This window comes from Corvus hawaiiensis, chromosome 4 (genome assembly GCF_020740725.1).
Source record: "Corvus hawaiiensis isolate bCorHaw1 chromosome 4, bCorHaw1.pri.cur, whole genome shotgun sequence".
NCBI classification, from domain to species: domain Eukaryota; kingdom Metazoa; phylum Chordata; class Aves; order Passeriformes; family Corvidae; genus Corvus; species Corvus hawaiiensis.
In genome coordinates, this window is record NC_063216.1 from 46,070,460 (window position 1) to 46,088,644 (window position 18,185).

Consider the following 18,185-nt stretch of genomic DNA (forward strand, 5'->3'; position numbering starts at 1 on the left):
CACTGGTGCAAGGAAATTCCTTATAAAGATCTAGCCTGGTGACTGAAGTCCTCCCTTGTCTTGTGAAGGCAAGAGTGGTACAATGCTAATGGTACAATTTTATTGCCCAGCCACTCTTTCATTTTCTCTTGATTGGATGTCTGAGAGATGTTGAGAAGACCTGACACAGCTCAACAAAAATCAAATGAAAACATAACATGGGTAAGGCTGTTGCTATGCCTGCTAGTACATGTTCAGAAGAGCCAACACCATTACCAAGAATTCTTTCCAGGAAGCAATAAAGGCAGCAGTGGGTGATTTATGAAGACTTGGTAATTTAGTCTTTGGCCCTAAAAATTGGAAACTGACAAAACAATAATATTTCTTTTTTAAAAGGAAATCATTCTCCCAGGCTTCCCAGTTCCCATCTATACCACATCTTTCTCACAGTCCTGCATATGGTAAAGGACATGACCATGGCTTATTAAATATGGAATAGATTCTCTCCTATGGCAGTAGCATGAGTCGTGGATTTCACTCAGGTCCATTTTAACGCCCTCTTTCCATGGCTGTGGACAGAATGTATTTTTGCATAATGTATAAGAATATGCCTTGAAAAATTAAAGTAGGCACAACATTGCAAATACATTTGTCCCTTAGAAAACACTGAGGATTTGTGTGGCATAGGTGGGTCTTTGTGAACTGATACAGAAAAACACAACCTTGCTGTGGAGGCCATCCAGCCACAATAAACATGGCTGATAAAATATAAACACAAGCAGGTGTGTTTGATAAGTATAAGGACTTTTTCTTTCCTTATTAGTTTTCTATCAGATCCATGTTCTGCATTGAGACATGTTTCAGGCACACCAGGTGAGGCCCAGTGAAGAGAAAGCCATGAAAAAACACCCTAGAGAAAGATGGAGGACAGCAGGGCTCCTTCTTTTATCATAAGCCTACAGCTAAATTGGAGTAACACAAAACTGCTTAAGGACTGGCTTGCAGAAAAGGAGGTCCTTGAGATTAGTTTATTGTCTCTCTCATTTATTGCTTTCTTTAGACAGCTGTACTGGGATGTAGGAGACTGCCTGCCATGAAAGTTCAGAGATAGAATAATAAGATTCAATAGCATGATTATGGATTTTATGTGTTAGGCACCTTTGATTGTGGAAAACGTTAAAGCATGTCCTCCATAAAGCTTGGGAGGTTTCTCATAACACTAGCACAAGTAGGTAGATGAAGAGATGTGAAATTCCTAATTGTTTCTTTTATCTTTCCTGTGATAGAGACAAAGTTCTGTTTTAAAGACTTACCAAAAAACAGGTCTTTCATCTGGAGTGTAAAATTCATGTGTTCCCTGACCTCGTGTGTCACATGGTAATGAAACAACGTAAATCAGAAATGTTAAAAGTTGAAGTTTGTTAATATTACTGCTGAAGCTCCAGTCTCTTTCCTAGTTAAACTGACAGGTCCATAGTCCAAATATATATATTTACAGATTACAACGACATAAAGACAAAAAAATTAATGGACATCAGTGAGAAACAAATGTAAATGCAAGTTTCAGATGACTATCGGGAAATTACAAAACAAAAAGCACCAAAAAAATCCCATGCCACCACAAAAACTACTTGCATTTTAAACGGAGCAATGGACTTTCTTTGTATTGTACTCCCATCTTACTCCTAAAGAAATACTTCAGTGATTTACACTCTGTGGAGAAAACGTAGTAAATAGCATACATTTTGCATTCTCTTATCTGTGTTTCCTTCTCACTTTTTTTAGCTGTCTGGGCTGAATCAGTGACCAAGATTCAGAAATCTGTCTTCCCCGGTTGAGGAGGACATTATGTACTGATATTTTGAGGTCAGTAAACAAAAGAACACGGACTCCTACTGGTTTCTGCATTTTTTCCCACTGTTGCCAGCCAGTTCAGAACTGGCTGAATTTGACGTATGCCAGAGGTGGCAAGAGCTCACAAGGCAACACAAAGACTTTGGGGAGATTGAGTAAAGGCCAGTCTAGTCTCAGGACACAGTCAGTCAGGTGTTTTCTTCAGGTGCCCACTGGCTTTAGAATTATTAAAATTAAAAAATAACTTCCCTCTTTCCCTCTCTCCTCCAATAAAATCCACAGGGGTCTCAAAGAGAATCTAAAAACAGAGACATTTCCATATAGCACATTCACAAAGAGAAATGCAACTCATTAACTCAAAACTATGCCAAAGCATACTGTGTACTTGAGATAATCACAGATAAGTATCATACTGCAGTTTTTTCCCATCTTAAAACTATTGTGAAGGCAACTGGAAACTAGTTCACATTCATTTATGTGTACAACTGCTGTCCAAAACTCACCCCACAAAAAAACCCCTACTCTTTCTCCTTCAGATGATAGAAAGGAAGCCAGTCTTGAAGGTAGAAAGTGAAATCCTGACTCCATTGCATTCATTTGCTAAATATGAATTTACTTCAACAGAGCCAGGATTTCCCCCCAAAAGATTTAGCTATAGTAAGCAGTGGAATGTCTAAGTGGAAGAGTAGAAAACTAGGTTATGGAAACTTTGGATCCCCACTTTGCACCCTCAAGCCAAGGATCATAGTAACACATGACATGAGACTATTGTCTGTCTGTGTCTGTAACCCTCAGATTTTCAACCCAAAATATTCACATTATTACCCAGTTTCTGCAGGTAGTCCTTCTAACAGAGGAATTAAACATTACAGAGATGAGATGCTTCTTTCACTTTAGAGACAGTCTCTTGAGGACAACGATCACTACCACATCTGGTGATTGTAGAGCTACATCAATTGTATTTTCTTTCAACCTATTACTGGCACAATATTCTATACTATTAGCGCTATCCTGACCATCCTGCTTCATGCTCTTGTAAAGCTACCTCTTCAAGTAGGGGCTGAGTTAGGGTGAACTGAGGGGGGAAAAAAAGCAAGAAAAAATTAAATTCTTCATCAGAATGAACACAAGCAGCCATAAATAAGAAAAAGCACATGAACAACAACTGAATCTGTGCAGAACAATGCAGCAATCAAGGGAATTCGATCAGCACTGCTTCTGGTACCAAATTCAGGGCCATAATTCCCACAGTACTTCTAAAGAGTATTTTTAAGCCAGCTCTCCATGTGTGCTAATTGGGATAGATAGAAATTCAGTAAGTAATACAATTTTCCACAGTTTTGTGTTCTTAACGGCTTGAATTCTAAAAAAAAAAAGCATCTACTTTTTTCTCCATCATGAGCTAAAATGCTGTATGTAAAATTCAGCATCGCCATCCAGTATCTCTTAAAGCTACCTGTAAGTAATTCTAACAGTCACACCTCAGTATCTGTTGACACAGTGAGAGACTGTTACAATTACGTGACATAGCCGCATACAGAAAAAAAAATTAATTACTAATTTTTTTCCTGTCTTATTTCCTCTTTTATCTGAATATTTTCTATCTTATTTATTTATCCAATTTTTTTATATTTACTATGAGACTAATTTACCACAAGACTAATTTTACTACAGCATTATTATTTACATTTCCTCTCTTGTATCCCTTAAAAGGTTGAATGACTTCACCATTCTGTGTTTCTATGAAATGACCTTATACAATTATGTATGAAATATATACAAGATTACACATAACCTAAGAGACAGAAATCGCAAAACTATATTTAGCATACTCACTTGAATAAAGGAGTTCCACAAACAACACATTTGTATATTCCTTTAGCTTTATGGTGTGTGTACTCCCCCTCAAAGGCACTGGGAAAACAACAACACTACATTTTAAAATTAAATAAAGGAATTTGTAGATTTTTTAATTATTAAAGTAGCTGAGTGTTTAGAAAAATGTTATAGAAAAGCCCCATGATTTCAAAGTTGGCAGTTGTTTTTTATTAAAGGTAGCAAATAAAGCAGGCACAGGAAAAGGGGAATGTCCTCGTTAGTGTGCCTCAGATGTTATGCATCATGCAAAAGGAAGCAAATTGTCCCACAGTTCAAAGGCCAGAACAACAACAAAAACAAAAAGGGGTAAAACTGGAGTCTTCCCCTATCTGGCAAGAGAAATGTCAAGTTTTTGTAAACACGGATTGTTTGGCACGTAGCTCAACCTGCCGCACCTCACTGTGTCCATGTCTGGGCTGTGTGCGGGGCTCGGCGGCTGCAGTGGAGCAAGGTGTGATGCCGCCCGGGCCCTGAGGAGCCGTGGCGCTGGGTCAGTCCAGCACAGGCTGCCTGGCCGGCAGAGACATTGTAGCTGAAAATGAAATAATTGGTCCACGATTTCAAGCTGTGAGCACCTTACATTTTCAGTTGAAAAGCAATATTCCAGCTTTAAGAGAATATTTTTCTAAGTTAACAGTCTAAAAGGCTAGGAGGTCATTCACCTAATACGAATCAGCTGCGCTCGCCCAACAAAAAGCTTATGTGCTCAGCAGCTTGTTTTTATTATCCTTTCACCCTTTTTATGAGGTCCAATTTTTTTTATAAACAGGATTTTTAAGAATGACCTAATCTCGGACTGTTTGTGTGCATTAAATCACATTGTTGGTCCCATACACAAGAGCGTGGAAGGCCAGGGGGAAGGCAAGACAGGCCTCCCAGCAAAGACCACTGTCCCCATGCCCCGCCAGGGCTGCGGCAGGATGGAGAGGGCTGGGGCAGAGAGGGGACCGTCCCCACCAGCCTCTCTGGCGCATTCAGCCACCAAATTCAGCACTGTCAGGAAGAGGTTTGCCTATTAACCAGGACCCCACGTGCAGCGGGGAGCCCTTTCAGCTCATGAATGAAAACAAGCAGTTACATCATTAGTACGTTTAGAGCAGAGGTAAAGCCAGGGCCTTACGCCAAGCTCAGTGGTATAAATTAGACAACAAAAAATGGCTGGGCCTTGGCAAGTTACCTTTGGCTGGAATCAGCTGAGAGAGAGACTTTATTCACTAAAAACAATCTTGGAAGCCAGTCCTTTTTTTTTCCCCTCCCAGACTTGAGGCTGGCTTCCAGCAACTAAAGCCATGTGAGGGCAGTTATTGAAAATTTTTCACATTCCAACCACAAATGAGCCAATAAATACCTTCTCCACATGTGCTTCAAAAAGAAATTGGAGTGGGGTGGAAAAGAACTAAATTATGCTACCTTCTTTCTGCAGCCAAAACGTCTATACTTACAATGGCCACCTTCAAAACTCCAGCCTCCTGGCACAGGGCCATTTCCCTCGTGGTTCTGCTTACTGCAATGTCTTCCAAAAAAAGTGTACCTAAACCACTATTACTTCCACACGTTTTGTAGTAAACTAAAAACAGACTCTAAACATGAGCCTCGTAACTTTATAAGACATGCAGTGTTCATTAAAAGAAAAAGTCATACAAGACCCTTGGCCCTGGCCCCCTTGTTGCAGATGCTTGTCTTTGCAGTAGTGTTAATTTGTAGGGGTTAGTAAACAAGTGCAGAAATCCTGGGAGAAAAAAAACAACCAACAAAACTTGGTAGGGAAGGTGAGGAAATAGCAGTAAGAGGAGGGGTGGAAAAGAAAGATGCCTGTGTTTTGAGATCTGAGTTTCCTTCATCCTGCCTTACCTTTCAGTCCCCTTCTCCTGAGTGACATGGTACTGCAAGGGTGTCAGCCGCTTCCTCAGCTCCTCCTGGGAAAAGACCACCTTACAGTCCTTTTTATCCCTACATGACCCTGCAAAAGGAGAGGATATGGGAGAAGGAGCCTTTTTAGCTTAAATCCTGAATAATTGCTTTGGCAGACAGCCACAGCATAGCTTCTGCATTTACTTGTCAATGACCAGACTGGTCCCTAATGCACAAAGAATGGCTCAGCTGAACTGCAGCTGATTATTTCTTCTAATCCAAGTTTAGAAAAGAATTTTTATAGAGAGCCAGATGATTCCACTGGAGCAGTGACAATGTGCTACAGCCAAAGCCCTTTGGTGTGTTATACACTAAACTGTTGCACACGCAATCATTCACAAGAAAGTACCATTTTTCCAACCATTAAAAAAAAATCTGCAAAAATCCCTACTACAGCTGAAACATTCTTTACAAGACATCTATATTGGAGACTTACGGTAATGGGCATATGATGTTTAGCCACAACATCTATCAATTTCAGTACCCTTTAAAGCAGTTGAAAAACAATTCTAACCTTCAGAATTACAGTAAGGTTGATTTAACTTCTAGTTGCATCCTCATTCTTTATAACAGTAGCCATTTCCTTTTTTCCCTGTTGAAGCACTAGAATAGGAGTCCTAAGGAGTAATTTCTTTATGCACACAGCTGTACAAGGTTCAACATTAAACGTATTGTAAAATTTAGGGTTGCTATTGAAATTACCCTCCTTTGAAAATCTAATCTTAACACTTCGCTTAGTTCACACGGAGAATCCAAGGAGTACATAAGGATTACTGTAAAAAATACATATTTGTATAGTGCAAAAATTCACATCAGAAAAGCAAAAAACAACAATAAGGTTGCTTTTGGGAATGAAAACTCCCGAACTAGTAACATAAATTGCAAAACATTCAGGTAACTTTGATAATCATTGGCAAAATTTAGCTGGCAAAATACAGGAGGGAAAAAGCACTCTAATTATGACACTAATTAAAATATGGAACAATGTGAAATAAACAGTCCCAACAAAAAATATTTTTTGCTAGTAATGTATATACACTCATAAAAAGACCAATTGTGTTCCCAAAGTAGAGGCAACAGAGCTACCCATCTGTATGTCATTTAGTACAGGAGAGGCAATGGCAGGTTTAAATTACATGGTATTGGATTGCAATTTCCTAGCGTTGGATGCTTTTCTGCTTTTTTACCTTGAGTCATTACTAAGGAGCGTTCATAAAAAGTAGCTTAAAGCACAGATGCTTGCAAATCATTTAAGAAAAGATGTTTCTTTCTTCCTCCCCCTCTTCTTTTCTCAATTTTTTAATGTGTGGGGGTTGGTGAATAGGGGAGAGAGAAAAAGAATAATGCTGTTGGTCACTACTGAGTAACCCTAGGAAGTATTTTCAGGAAGAAAAAAGTAAAATTGAAAACATCTGATTGAAGTAAATAGTGCAAACATAAAAAGCTTTACTAGTGAAAGAAAAGTATTGAAAAGCGACTTTATTTCATAGATTAGAAATTACTTTTGATCTAAACATTCTTAAAAACAGATTGTTTTCCACTCTGACCCATCTCATTAGCTGTGCTGCAGAGCCTTCATTTTAATGGCAAGCTTTGAAAGAGCGCTGCTGTATGCCTGGGTTAGCTTCAATCTTATTTGGGAGAGGGATAAAGATTTCATTCCAGGTCTCTTTGTTTGTCTTTCAAGAACCACTAAAGCAGTATTCACACAAATTTTGCAGGAATGTGCCCTGTGCCATAGCTTACAAATTATTTGGTTTTGGTGCACTTAAAGGTCACCTTCCAAATTAGCAAAATTTTCCTACATCCTGGCTTTTCAACCTTAAATGTAAATATTGTTTCCTAACTGTAAGTGAGGTTTGTTCTTTATAACATTTGGTTGCTTATTTAAAGATGTCAAACTTTGGAGGTTTTTATGCTCCAAACGTGCAGGACTCTAGGACTAATAAGTCTTTCAAAGTATAGCTAACAGGGAAAGGAAGCATATGCATTATATAAATAGCTATTGTTATCTTGCATTACAGAGCTCAGAAAGAAACTGTTTGAGATACAGTCTTTTATCTATAATTTCAGTTTTAAAAAGTAGACTAGAGAGCAACAAAGAATCTTACAAACCAACATTTCTTTACTTTTTAAAATATCTACGCATAATTTAAAAAAAAAATTATTTGCTACTTAACTGCTGCAAAAAAAAAAGCAAACTAAGCATAACTTCACCTTGAGAAAATAGAAAATACTGAGTGTTTTAAAAAAATGGTCAGTATGCCCCCTTTACTCTCCTTAAATAATTTTTCATCTCTTTTACAAATTTCATGTTCTCTACTCTATGAGTTCACTATATGCATAAGAAAATTTCTAGATGCCGTATGATCCATTACATAGATCAGAAGTAGGAAGCATGTTAAAAAAAGATCTTCTGCACCCCTAGTTTTAATAAGTAACCGCATGTTTTATAATACAAACAATTATTTATGTCTACAGGGGAATTTTGCCAAACTGCATTGGGGTAAAATGCAACTGACCCCAATAAAGGATTCTTCAAGTTTGTAATTTCAGTATCGATCAACAAAAAGTTGCACTACAATTATAAAGGAAATCTCTTGGTCCAGCCCTTAGCATTCAAGAGTGGCCCTATTCAATTAATTGCATTTCTTATTTAAAAACAAACAGCTCAGTAAATGGATCACACTATTTCTCTATTGCCATAGAGGCAAGGAGGTAAAGCAAGACTCATTTCTGACTGCAGAAGATGTAAGGGTATGTTATCTGAAGCAGGGATAGCCTACCAGCTTCTATAAAAATGCAATGAATCCTAGAAACTACGGGATGAGATTCTAGGAATACACTCCTTCAGTTAGGAAAAAAATTACATGCAAGAGGGACAAAAGTGCACAGTTTCCAGTAAGAGAGTGGCTGCTTCTGATTTTGCAACTGTTCCTTTATGACATGAGATGACTGTCACATTCAAGCCAACTCTTGTATCTTGGGAAGGGACAACATAAAGCTACACCAAGATATGCCCAATATGAGAAAAATTGCCACTAGTAATGGAGCTGTTATCAAACTCATTATTAAACCAGAGAATAAACAGGCAGGCTGACCACCTTCCTCAGTCTGGTTCTCCATAGACGGCATGAGGTTTGGGCTGTGGAAAGGGTTCCATACAGACAACAAAATGCTTCAGCAACTCAGCCATAAAGGCAGGCTCACAGTTCATTGACAAATCATACAGTTTGAGGCAAACGAGAAAAAAGGTCATCAGTTCTACAAACAGCATATCAGTGTGGTTACTGATTAAAGGTGAGACTAAATTAAATACAGTATGAGAATAAGAGAGCCTGGATTCATAGGATCTATATTAGCACTTTTGTTCTTTGGTGGTGGTGTTCTCAGCAATGACTTTTAGAAAAGCCCAGAACAGGTATGTTCTGAACTCCAGTTAGATGCAGCTGTTAAAAGAGGTGAACACTGGCCTGCAAAGGCAGACAAAATTGCCTTTACATTCCATTCCAGGATTGAAGGCCAGATTAAATCTCTCTAATCAACACCCCATGGTGCCTTCTTTGGGGATGGCACTCCTAAGAAGAGCAGTGTGCAGGCAGCTGTCACCAACAGGTACTCGCCTTCAGCCATCTGCCAAAAGTTCCAGCAGTGCAAAAAGCACTTAAGATCCTGGAGCAGGATGGAAGACTTTGTGAGGAAAAGACCAGGCTCACAAATCTTAATGCATAACATAAAAAAAAAAAGCTCAGGAGGGTAAAACAAACATGAACAGAAACCCTTCTTAGAGCCTTCATGGTATTCTCATGTTTAGGAATGTGGGTTTTTTTGAAAAGCAAGGCAGTGCATGCTGCCATTTACTATTCACCTGCAGACTGTGGGCATTTCAGAGTTCAGCTCTGAAGTTCGCTGTACAAATTAAGTGAACAGAAAGTATTCTCTGGGTGTTGACCTAATAATGAAGACATTAAGCATCTCACCTCACATATAAGTTCCAACTGACCTTTTCAAACCTGTGGTTCATAACCTTCCTTCCCTATTAGCAATCACAAGAAAACCAGCAACAAGATATGTTCAGACAGACGGACACAAGTTAGCAGACCATTACTCCTCACCACTCAGCCCCTCACCTGTTCCAACACACCAGAGGGCGGTGATTAGTGTCTGACATGCCCTGAAATATGGTGGCATTTTGCTTGATGGCTTTCCTATATCAAAGAGTCTTTTGAACCATTCTAACAATTTTCTCTTATATTTTGTTGCTTCCTATCACTGAAATTAACTCAATATTTCAACTGCATGGAAGACACAACATACATTTTTCCTCTTCTACGTATGCTTATATTCCACTAGCATTAATGGACATTACAGTCATGCACTGAGCACATACCACTTAGACTTCCTGAACTAAATACAGCAAGATCAAATGTTCCAGCAGAGCACAGCCATATAATAAATCTGGCTTCTAGTTTGCAGTACTACTTCTTTTAATATACCCAAGCAGTTTTTTAGGGGCCTTCCAGTACATTTTATTTTTCATATACCACCCCAGCCCCAATCCTGCAATGTGACCTGTGTAGGCAGACCCTTGGGAATATGCATAGCTACTTAAGGGTCTATGAATGTACATCAGATTACAGGATCAGGCTCTAAGTACACATCTCTACCTCCCAAAGTCTGTCCCCTCATGAGTGGATCAGACCTTGGTAGATCAATGGTAAATTACCTCAAATTGATATTAAGAGGAATTCCACAAAGTTAAAAAATATTTTCATACATTTCTTTAAATAAATATCCTTACATATGCTATTGCTAACACTTAGTGTTACTAAAAGTGGAATCTCTCATTTCTTATTACTTCAAATTTCATTTACACAGTTTATGCCTCTTGTTGACAGTTTTGCCTTGCTGTCTGATTAAGAAAAGGCAAACTCACAACTCTCTCTCACATATTTTAATTTCTGTTCAATTTGTTCTCTGCAGCCTCTGGTCTTCAGCCTTGGGAGAATGCTGCAGTGTTCTCTCACTGCAAACAAGCCAGGAACTGCTATCTAGTTTAAAAAAGAACAACTCTTCAGATTGGTTACATTGCAAACAGTTCTATTGGCTTGTATCTGGAAAACACAGTTTTATAAAACCTGTATTTGACATGATAGTTCTTTTATTATCCCCTCATGAGCCATTTCAAATTACCTTAGACTGCTGGTGACTAGGATAGATGTTGCAAAAGAAACTCTGAAATGTTGGGAGGTCAGGTTTGAGTAAAATTCAAACTTCATCATTAAAAAACCCCTGTAAATGTTTTATACATTGAAAAACAGATCTGTGGCTCCTTTGCTTTCTTGCTGTAGGTAGCTAACTCCCACCTGCTGTTGAAATACCATTTGCAGTTTCATGCAAGCATTAGAAGTAATGGAGCGAAGACCATTTCCACTATATTGTGCGTTGAAAATCCAAAAGCCAGGTACAGGACAGCAGTTCGAATTTTGGGTCAAATGCCAGGCTCTATCTTAAAAGAACACCACCCAAAATCTAACTGTCTTTAAAAAAAATTATTTACTTAACACCCAGGAGGGTCAGCTGGCCACAAGGGAAGGGCAAGCCCCTGCTTTGCAAATTTGCAAACTTCCCATACAATCAAGTAACAGAGCTGTCACATTTATTTTTTCCACCTGGTAATCATCACAGCTCTTGTTTAATACAAATACATATATTTTGAATCACCATCAGAAATCTCCCGTGTAAGACAGCAAATTTCTCAAGAACCAAAAAAAATTTTTTAAAAAAATCCCCAAACTGCCAGCTAATGCATCTCCTCTATGCACTTGTTTTCTCTCCACAGAAAGGGGTACTGGGATCCCAGCAGGCCCATATAGGCAGCATCTCTTGTTTCCACAGGTCTGAAGACATGCTTGCAGCAATGGCTAAGGCAGCCATGCAAGCCAAAGAGACATTCCCTGGAAAAGAAATCTGAGACTGCCTCCCCTCCCTGTGAATGTAAAAAACATTTAACGAACGACTGAAGTGTTTAGGGCAGTGGGAAAGAGGAAAGAGCCTGGAGCTCCTTTTGTCCTCTCCAGGCATGTCTACTTTACTTCCTTATCTGACATTAATGAAATAAATGTCACTACCAGACGCAATCTTGGTCTCACAATCTTTCCAAATTGTAACGACTGAGGAGTCCACCACCACCACTGCACTAGCTGGTGGAGACGAAGGCAACTTCCTCTGGAGCTTTTTGAGCTGTCATCTTCACTAGTACTGCAGCGACAACAGCATGTGGCTCAGCAGAGGTTGGTGAATAGAAGAATCTTCAATTAAGCAGAGCAAAAGCTCATTATGTTATAAACTGCCACAGTTGTTATCCTTTCTGCTGAGATGGCCAAAGACGGAGTGCACAGGGCAGCTGACCTATTTGCCTTACTCTTGAATGCAAACCAGGCAAGACAAGATCAAGATCTATTGGTACAGCAGTGGAGGGGGGAATATTTAGAACGATGTATTTCTCTTCCTCTCCCCCCAACAGATAAAGAGACTTTTGTTTTGCTGATATTATCCTAGCACCTTTCACAGGCACTACATTTGTTTAAATTAAAAATAGAAAGACAGAGACACTGAGCACTCTTTATCTGGTCAGTAGGTTTCTGTCAGAATCAATAAAAGCATGCACAACATAAGGAAAGGCATTTTATTAATAGTGGAATTAAGATGAATTTAGTAAGGGTGCTTTATGCTACGTTTTGCATTTAAAATATTTCAGTAAGCCTTCAAAATAAGTTTATTCACACAGCTTTAATAAAGGTTTAACCCTGCAGCAGAAACAATTAAAAAGTCAGCATTTGCCAGCAGTGGTGTGTAGCTTATTTTGGCATTCAGGCTGTTGCTAAATCCTCCTGCTGCTTCCTTCCACAATAGTGATGTGTGGCCTGTGAAATGAGCACTGGATTTCAAGACTCAGGTTCTGCAATCTGTACTCGGGATGGGGGTGGAGGAAAGGAGAGGGCTGGGGGAAGGTCTTTCCTTCCCTCCAACTCTCCACAACAGCACAGATCTAACCCCCTGCAAAACTTCATCTGTCTCCAACTGTGGAGGGTAAGGAATCATTTTGCAAACACAAGCAGGCACTGCCTGCTCTGTGGCCTTTCATCCCACTTCTCCAAGCACTGAGGGACATACCCAGCATGAAGGCAGGAACTGCTGGGACACTGTGCTCCAGTTCATGCTCTGCTATGACCACCACAGAAAACACTGTAGCCCCCTGCCCTCTCAATCTGCTTCAGAACTAAAGGTAGAGGAACAGTCGAAAAGGTTTGTAACTGCCAACTTCATTTTCTAACGGGCCTTCTGGAATTCCTTATGTTTCCTTAAAATCCAGCCATGCCTTAGGCGTCAAGAAGACAGGGTAAAGCCCTGTAGAACGGCTTTAAGAGGAGCTGGTCAAGCCTTTCCCTGCTCTGCTCTCCTCAGAACTCCCTGACCTGGGCCAGAGCATTGATGAGGGTGTTCTTACCCACAGTGCACAAAGTTGCCAGTGCCAGACCTGGGCTGCCAGCACCTACTGTCCCACAAGAACCTCTTCTCCAGACAGAGCAGAGGGCACCTTCATACCCTAGTCATGCACCCCTTTCCGACACAGCTTCTTCTGAAGGAAATCACAAACTGAGATACATGCTTATCTTGTAACTAAGAACCATTTCTGCTTCTTAGCATTCTCTGGGACACAACTCCTCTCTACTCAGTTACCACCAGATCATGATGCGTGCTGTAGCAACCTATGGTTAACGTAGCAGCTAAGATATGGTAATGTTTGAGCCTCTAGTGCCTGACTCCCAGTCCACACTCTATACCCATTCAATATTCCATCCAATTCCAAGCTCATACATTCCCTCAGTGATCATCTCCTCCATTGTTTCCCAACATACTCTTATTGACTTGAGGGTTCACATTCGCTTCTTGCACATTTTGTTGCTTGTCTTCCCTCAGCTTAGCAATATAGAAAATCTCCTTCCTTTCTATGTGCTGTCATCTCTCCTTTACATCACATTCTTCTCTGAAACCTTCATCACATACTCCTCAGAGAAAAGACAAAGCCAGGAATTGCTTTTAATTGAAAGGAAAAAAGTGAAGGCAGTCCTTAAAGGACTTCACAGTCCTTCTGTTAGACACTCCAATAAAAAGTATTGGACACTCCAACTAAAAAAAGTAACTTTTCATGAAAAACTTTAAAACCTAGAAACACCCTGCTGAAACTTCATCTTTTCCATACCCAACTAAGCAGAAAACACACTAAGCCTGAGCTGCAGAAGGCTCGGAAATGGAACACAGGAAATTTATGAACTCCCAGAATAAAAACATTCCTGCAATGGTGGAAATGGTTTGTGGTGGATCTTTTATGGGAGCAGGAAGGGAATGAAAACAGCCTTAAAAGGTCCATCAGGGAACACACTAAGGGACTGTCTTTGTGCTTGATCTCATCATCCCAGTGCTTCTCAGTGAATCACTGAGGAGCCTCCACCCAGGGGAGGCAGGGATGAGCATCATCTGTCTCCTGGGCAGATGAGGGACAGTACTAAAGTCCACCAGAACAAAGACTTAAAAAGAGCGAAAAAACAGAGTACAAACTCTAGGGAATGTAACAGAAGGATTCTAGTCTTCTTTATGATCCCAAGTTTGTCAAATACCAGGCACTCATAAGAGTATTACTCCCAAAGAGATATCTACTAATAAATTTCATCTTAAACTGCAGTAAGTAAGGCATTCTAGACTGAATACTATTGTACAAAAGAAACATTTGTAAATACAGTACTACGTCAAATATACTCCCATTAAGACAGCTATATATAATTTTTAAAACTCATTTTAAAGCCATTCCAAAAATATATAATGTTATGCACTATTATGATAATACAGTGTTCTACTGTCATATGACTAAAAGGCAAACATATACCCCGACATTTATATAATAATAGCACAGTAATGGTTTCATAGGCTATTTACTGTTGTGATCACACAGTGCCTGTTTCCCAGACTCTTTTCAAGAGTCTTCCTCAAAACTGCTGGGAGGCAGTAAACTAGGTATTTGTAAGACTGTGTTTTAAATTTAAAAATCTATTTTTGATCCAAATTGATATTTGCATTTTTTTTAAATTTAGCTGAATACAAATGAGTTTTAAATTTTGCCCCCCAGCCAGTTCTGAGGAACAAGTACATTCATCTGAGACCTTGTATGGCATACTTAAACACAGAGCAAATTTTTATGTTCAAGATATAAACCCTAGAAAATATGGATTTATAATGAAAACATTGATAGGCATTTAACCATAGCTGTATGGATGGTTTATGCTATACAGTATCAGTCTTACTTTTATTTTCTTTTGGACCATGCGAACAGACATCTGTAGTAGTACATCTCTGGCGATACACATTACGGAAAACTATGGGGAAGTTATAACATGTATTATAGAAATTCTATCTCTGAACATAGTAACAGACAATATGAACTGTCAAGTCACACAAAGTTTGACAGCAACTACCATACTTTGAACTCACAAGACTAAGGTCTTTTCTAGACTTTCTGTTGTTAAAACCATATTTGGCAAACAGTATGCACACAGATATTTCATTGAGATGAGCAGTTTGAGAGTTCAGAGGAACAAATACATACAAATAATTCATGTATGCAAATGTTTTCAATATCTGCTCCTAAAAGTAATCCTTTATGTTAACAGATTACTGCTAAACATCCAATTTTGAGACCCAGTAATTTTCTGTTCACTATTAATTTCAATTTTATGAAAAGACATTCTATTGAAACTTAGAATTAACAAAGATTTAACAAAACAATGAGAAACTATACTATAGATATTTACTTAATAAAGACTTACACCATATGCCCAGCACCATCTTCATACAGATGCATTGTAGTTTAATCTAGTGCTAGAAAAGTATGGTTTCCTACTAGTAGTTATTTTAGTAATTAAACAGTACACAACAATTTAATATTACCTAGGACTTTATTATACAGCAGAAAAACCCCAACCCTAAGTCTACCCCTGTAATTTCTTCATTTCTTTTACAAGTACCATAATTTTCTTTGATCTACAGGAGAGGAAAAGCCAAATTATCACATGCAAAAAATGTGATGTAAGCAGCACAACATTCAAAGTGTTAAAGAAATAAAGGGTCTTTTTTAAGAAATGAGACCCATAATAATTAAAAGACACAGCAAAGCATTATAAGCTATCTTTTTACTTTACAGCTTGGTGGTCTGCTTCAGAAAACATATGTACATGGAATCTGTATATTCATTACTTGTATCAGTTGCTTCTTGGTATGCACAAAGCAGCTGAAGTAGTTTTTATACTACAAGTTTGGTAGGGATTGTTGTGATTTTAAAGTGGTTTTTTTTAAATACTTCATTTCTGTGAATTAAATCCTGGCAGGTGCTGAGCGCATCCTACATTTCCAAAGAAATTCAGAGCATTTAGCTCAAATAAACCAGGCTCAAGGAGCACCACGTCTTTGTCACACAACAGACACAACACGGTTGTAGTCATTACTGGCAGTGAAGAAACCTTGAACCAATGTGATGGTAGTTTGCATACGGGCGAAAATTGTGCTTTTTACCCAGTGCTCTTGCTTTTCTTAAAATACTTGTTCCTAAGGTCTCAGGGTGTACTTTCTGTATGAGTGCCTCCTAGACGGGAAGCTTTTCATATAGTCCTGGTGTGCAGAACAGCAAATGCCTAGTGCCATCTACTGGGAGCGCCTGCTCCTTCTCAGACTTGCCGTCATGTCTATAAAAAATGTTATGGGCAAACAGTGCACTGGGTTTGCACACATTGAAACATTTAGTCCTAACTTCAGACAAAAAAATATTTTAAAAATACAATTTGGAAGAACAGATCCGCACTCCAGGTGATAATATACAAACAGAAAAAGAACAAGTAAAAACACTTCACCAGCACAAGTGAAAATCACAAGTGCTTACAAAATAGTGGTTCAAAGAAGGGACAGGTCGCCTCTATTCTAAGACACCTCCCAATAGTATTTGATAATTTCATTGGGGGAGCGGGGAGGTGAGGAGAGAAAAACATCACATTTCTGATCTACAACTATCTATTAAATATATATTATATATTTCATTGTGTTACTTGGTTCCTTACAGGAAGGACAGAGGTACCATTCCAAGCATAGAAATTGAAACAATACTTTCATTCAAGTTCTTGTCCTGCAAATATTTAACTGCATAGCATTTAAAACATTGTTAGAAAGCCCCATTTACTGCTCTGATGGCACTTTGCTCTGTTACTCTGAGCACAGTTTTCTGAAGGTTAAAAAGTCTCATTCCATATGGAATTTGCCACTGAATTAGAAGGTGGCCAAGCTCCACACTGTCCCAGACTCGGTGTACACACGGCATGCTGGTATGGTTACAGGACTGCAATTCACACAGAACTGGATGGTGGGAAAAGTACTAGCTCAAAGTGTAATGTTATAAAAAACTCATGAGAACTTGGGGTGTTTTCTGTATATTCAGAAGCCAAAGTCACAGGGCATTGTGGCATTTGAGCAGATGTTGGCTTTACATCTCCTTCCCATGTTTTATTTGATACATGCTATGCCATTTACTTGCAACCTCCTAAATACACCACACACAAAAAAACAAACCAAAGGCAAAGCAAGCCTATGTTAATTTTTAAGCATCTGGGGAATTTAGATTACTCTTAAAAAAATGAGATATGTGATTGTATATTATTCCACTGTTAGCAGATGAATTTGGGCTTATTATATATAAATCTCTCTCTCTATATGTATCTCTATAAAGTAGTCAGTCAGTGGAACTCAATCTATTAATGGTCCCACAGCTAGGGAACTAATGGATGGGAATAAATAGTAGTGTTAACTTTTTATTCCAAAATGTGACTACTGGATTATGACAGAAAAACAACTTGACAAAATAGCTAATGCAGTGCTTTGCCAACAGGTACAGAACAGCAAAACCTCTCATGGGCTGTGTGTGTTTCTAGCTGATCAGCTTGGAGATCTTCTTTTCAGAGTGGGAACGAAATGGCGAGAAGACTGACTGTCCCCATTTTAAGGTAGACACTAGCAATATGAGCACACATCAAAAGGTGCATAATGAGGGCTAAGGAAATTTGCTTACCCTATATTTTTAGGATTTTAAATCTGGCTCAGCAGCAAATATAACAGGAAACTGAGGTCAAGCTGACACAATGTGGGTTATTCTCTCTCTTCCTCAATATGTGTTTGCAACTCCTATGAAGGTTAATGGGAGTTCTGTGCACATGTGGGGGAAATGGAACGTAAATGCTGCAAAAATTGGACTCAGATTTAGTTCAAATAAAGTCTAATAAGCCTTAGGAAAATCCATCAGCTTGAAAACTGATATCTTATCACTGAAAAAAAGTCATTAAAACATCACCTCCATATGCTTGCAAAGTCCAGGTCTGGGAGAAACAGCTTGTAACATTCTGCACTCTTATGAACTAGTTGTGAGTGTAGCACAAACAGCCAAGCTGGCTCGTTTTTGAGGCTTCAAA

General features: G+C 38.9%; 1 protein-coding gene across 7 annotated transcripts in view; it reads right to left on the reverse strand.

Annotated features, from left to right (window-relative positions):
• Positions 1-18,185, reverse strand: part of MSRB3 (methionine sulfoxide reductase B3) — an 86,122-nt gene that overhangs the window by 44,244 nt on the left and 23,693 nt on the right. For all 7 annotated transcript variants that reach the window (XM_048300035.1, XM_048300040.1, XM_048300034.1 and 4 more), the window contains 2 exons: positions 5,563-5,671; positions 3,670-3,747 (listed from right to left, as the gene is read on the reverse strand). In XM_048300035.1, coding sequence (XP_048155992.1) covers positions 3,670-3,747; positions 5,563-5,671 — 187 coding nt within the window. The remainder of the gene's footprint in view (positions 1-3,669; positions 3,748-5,562; positions 5,672-18,185) is intronic.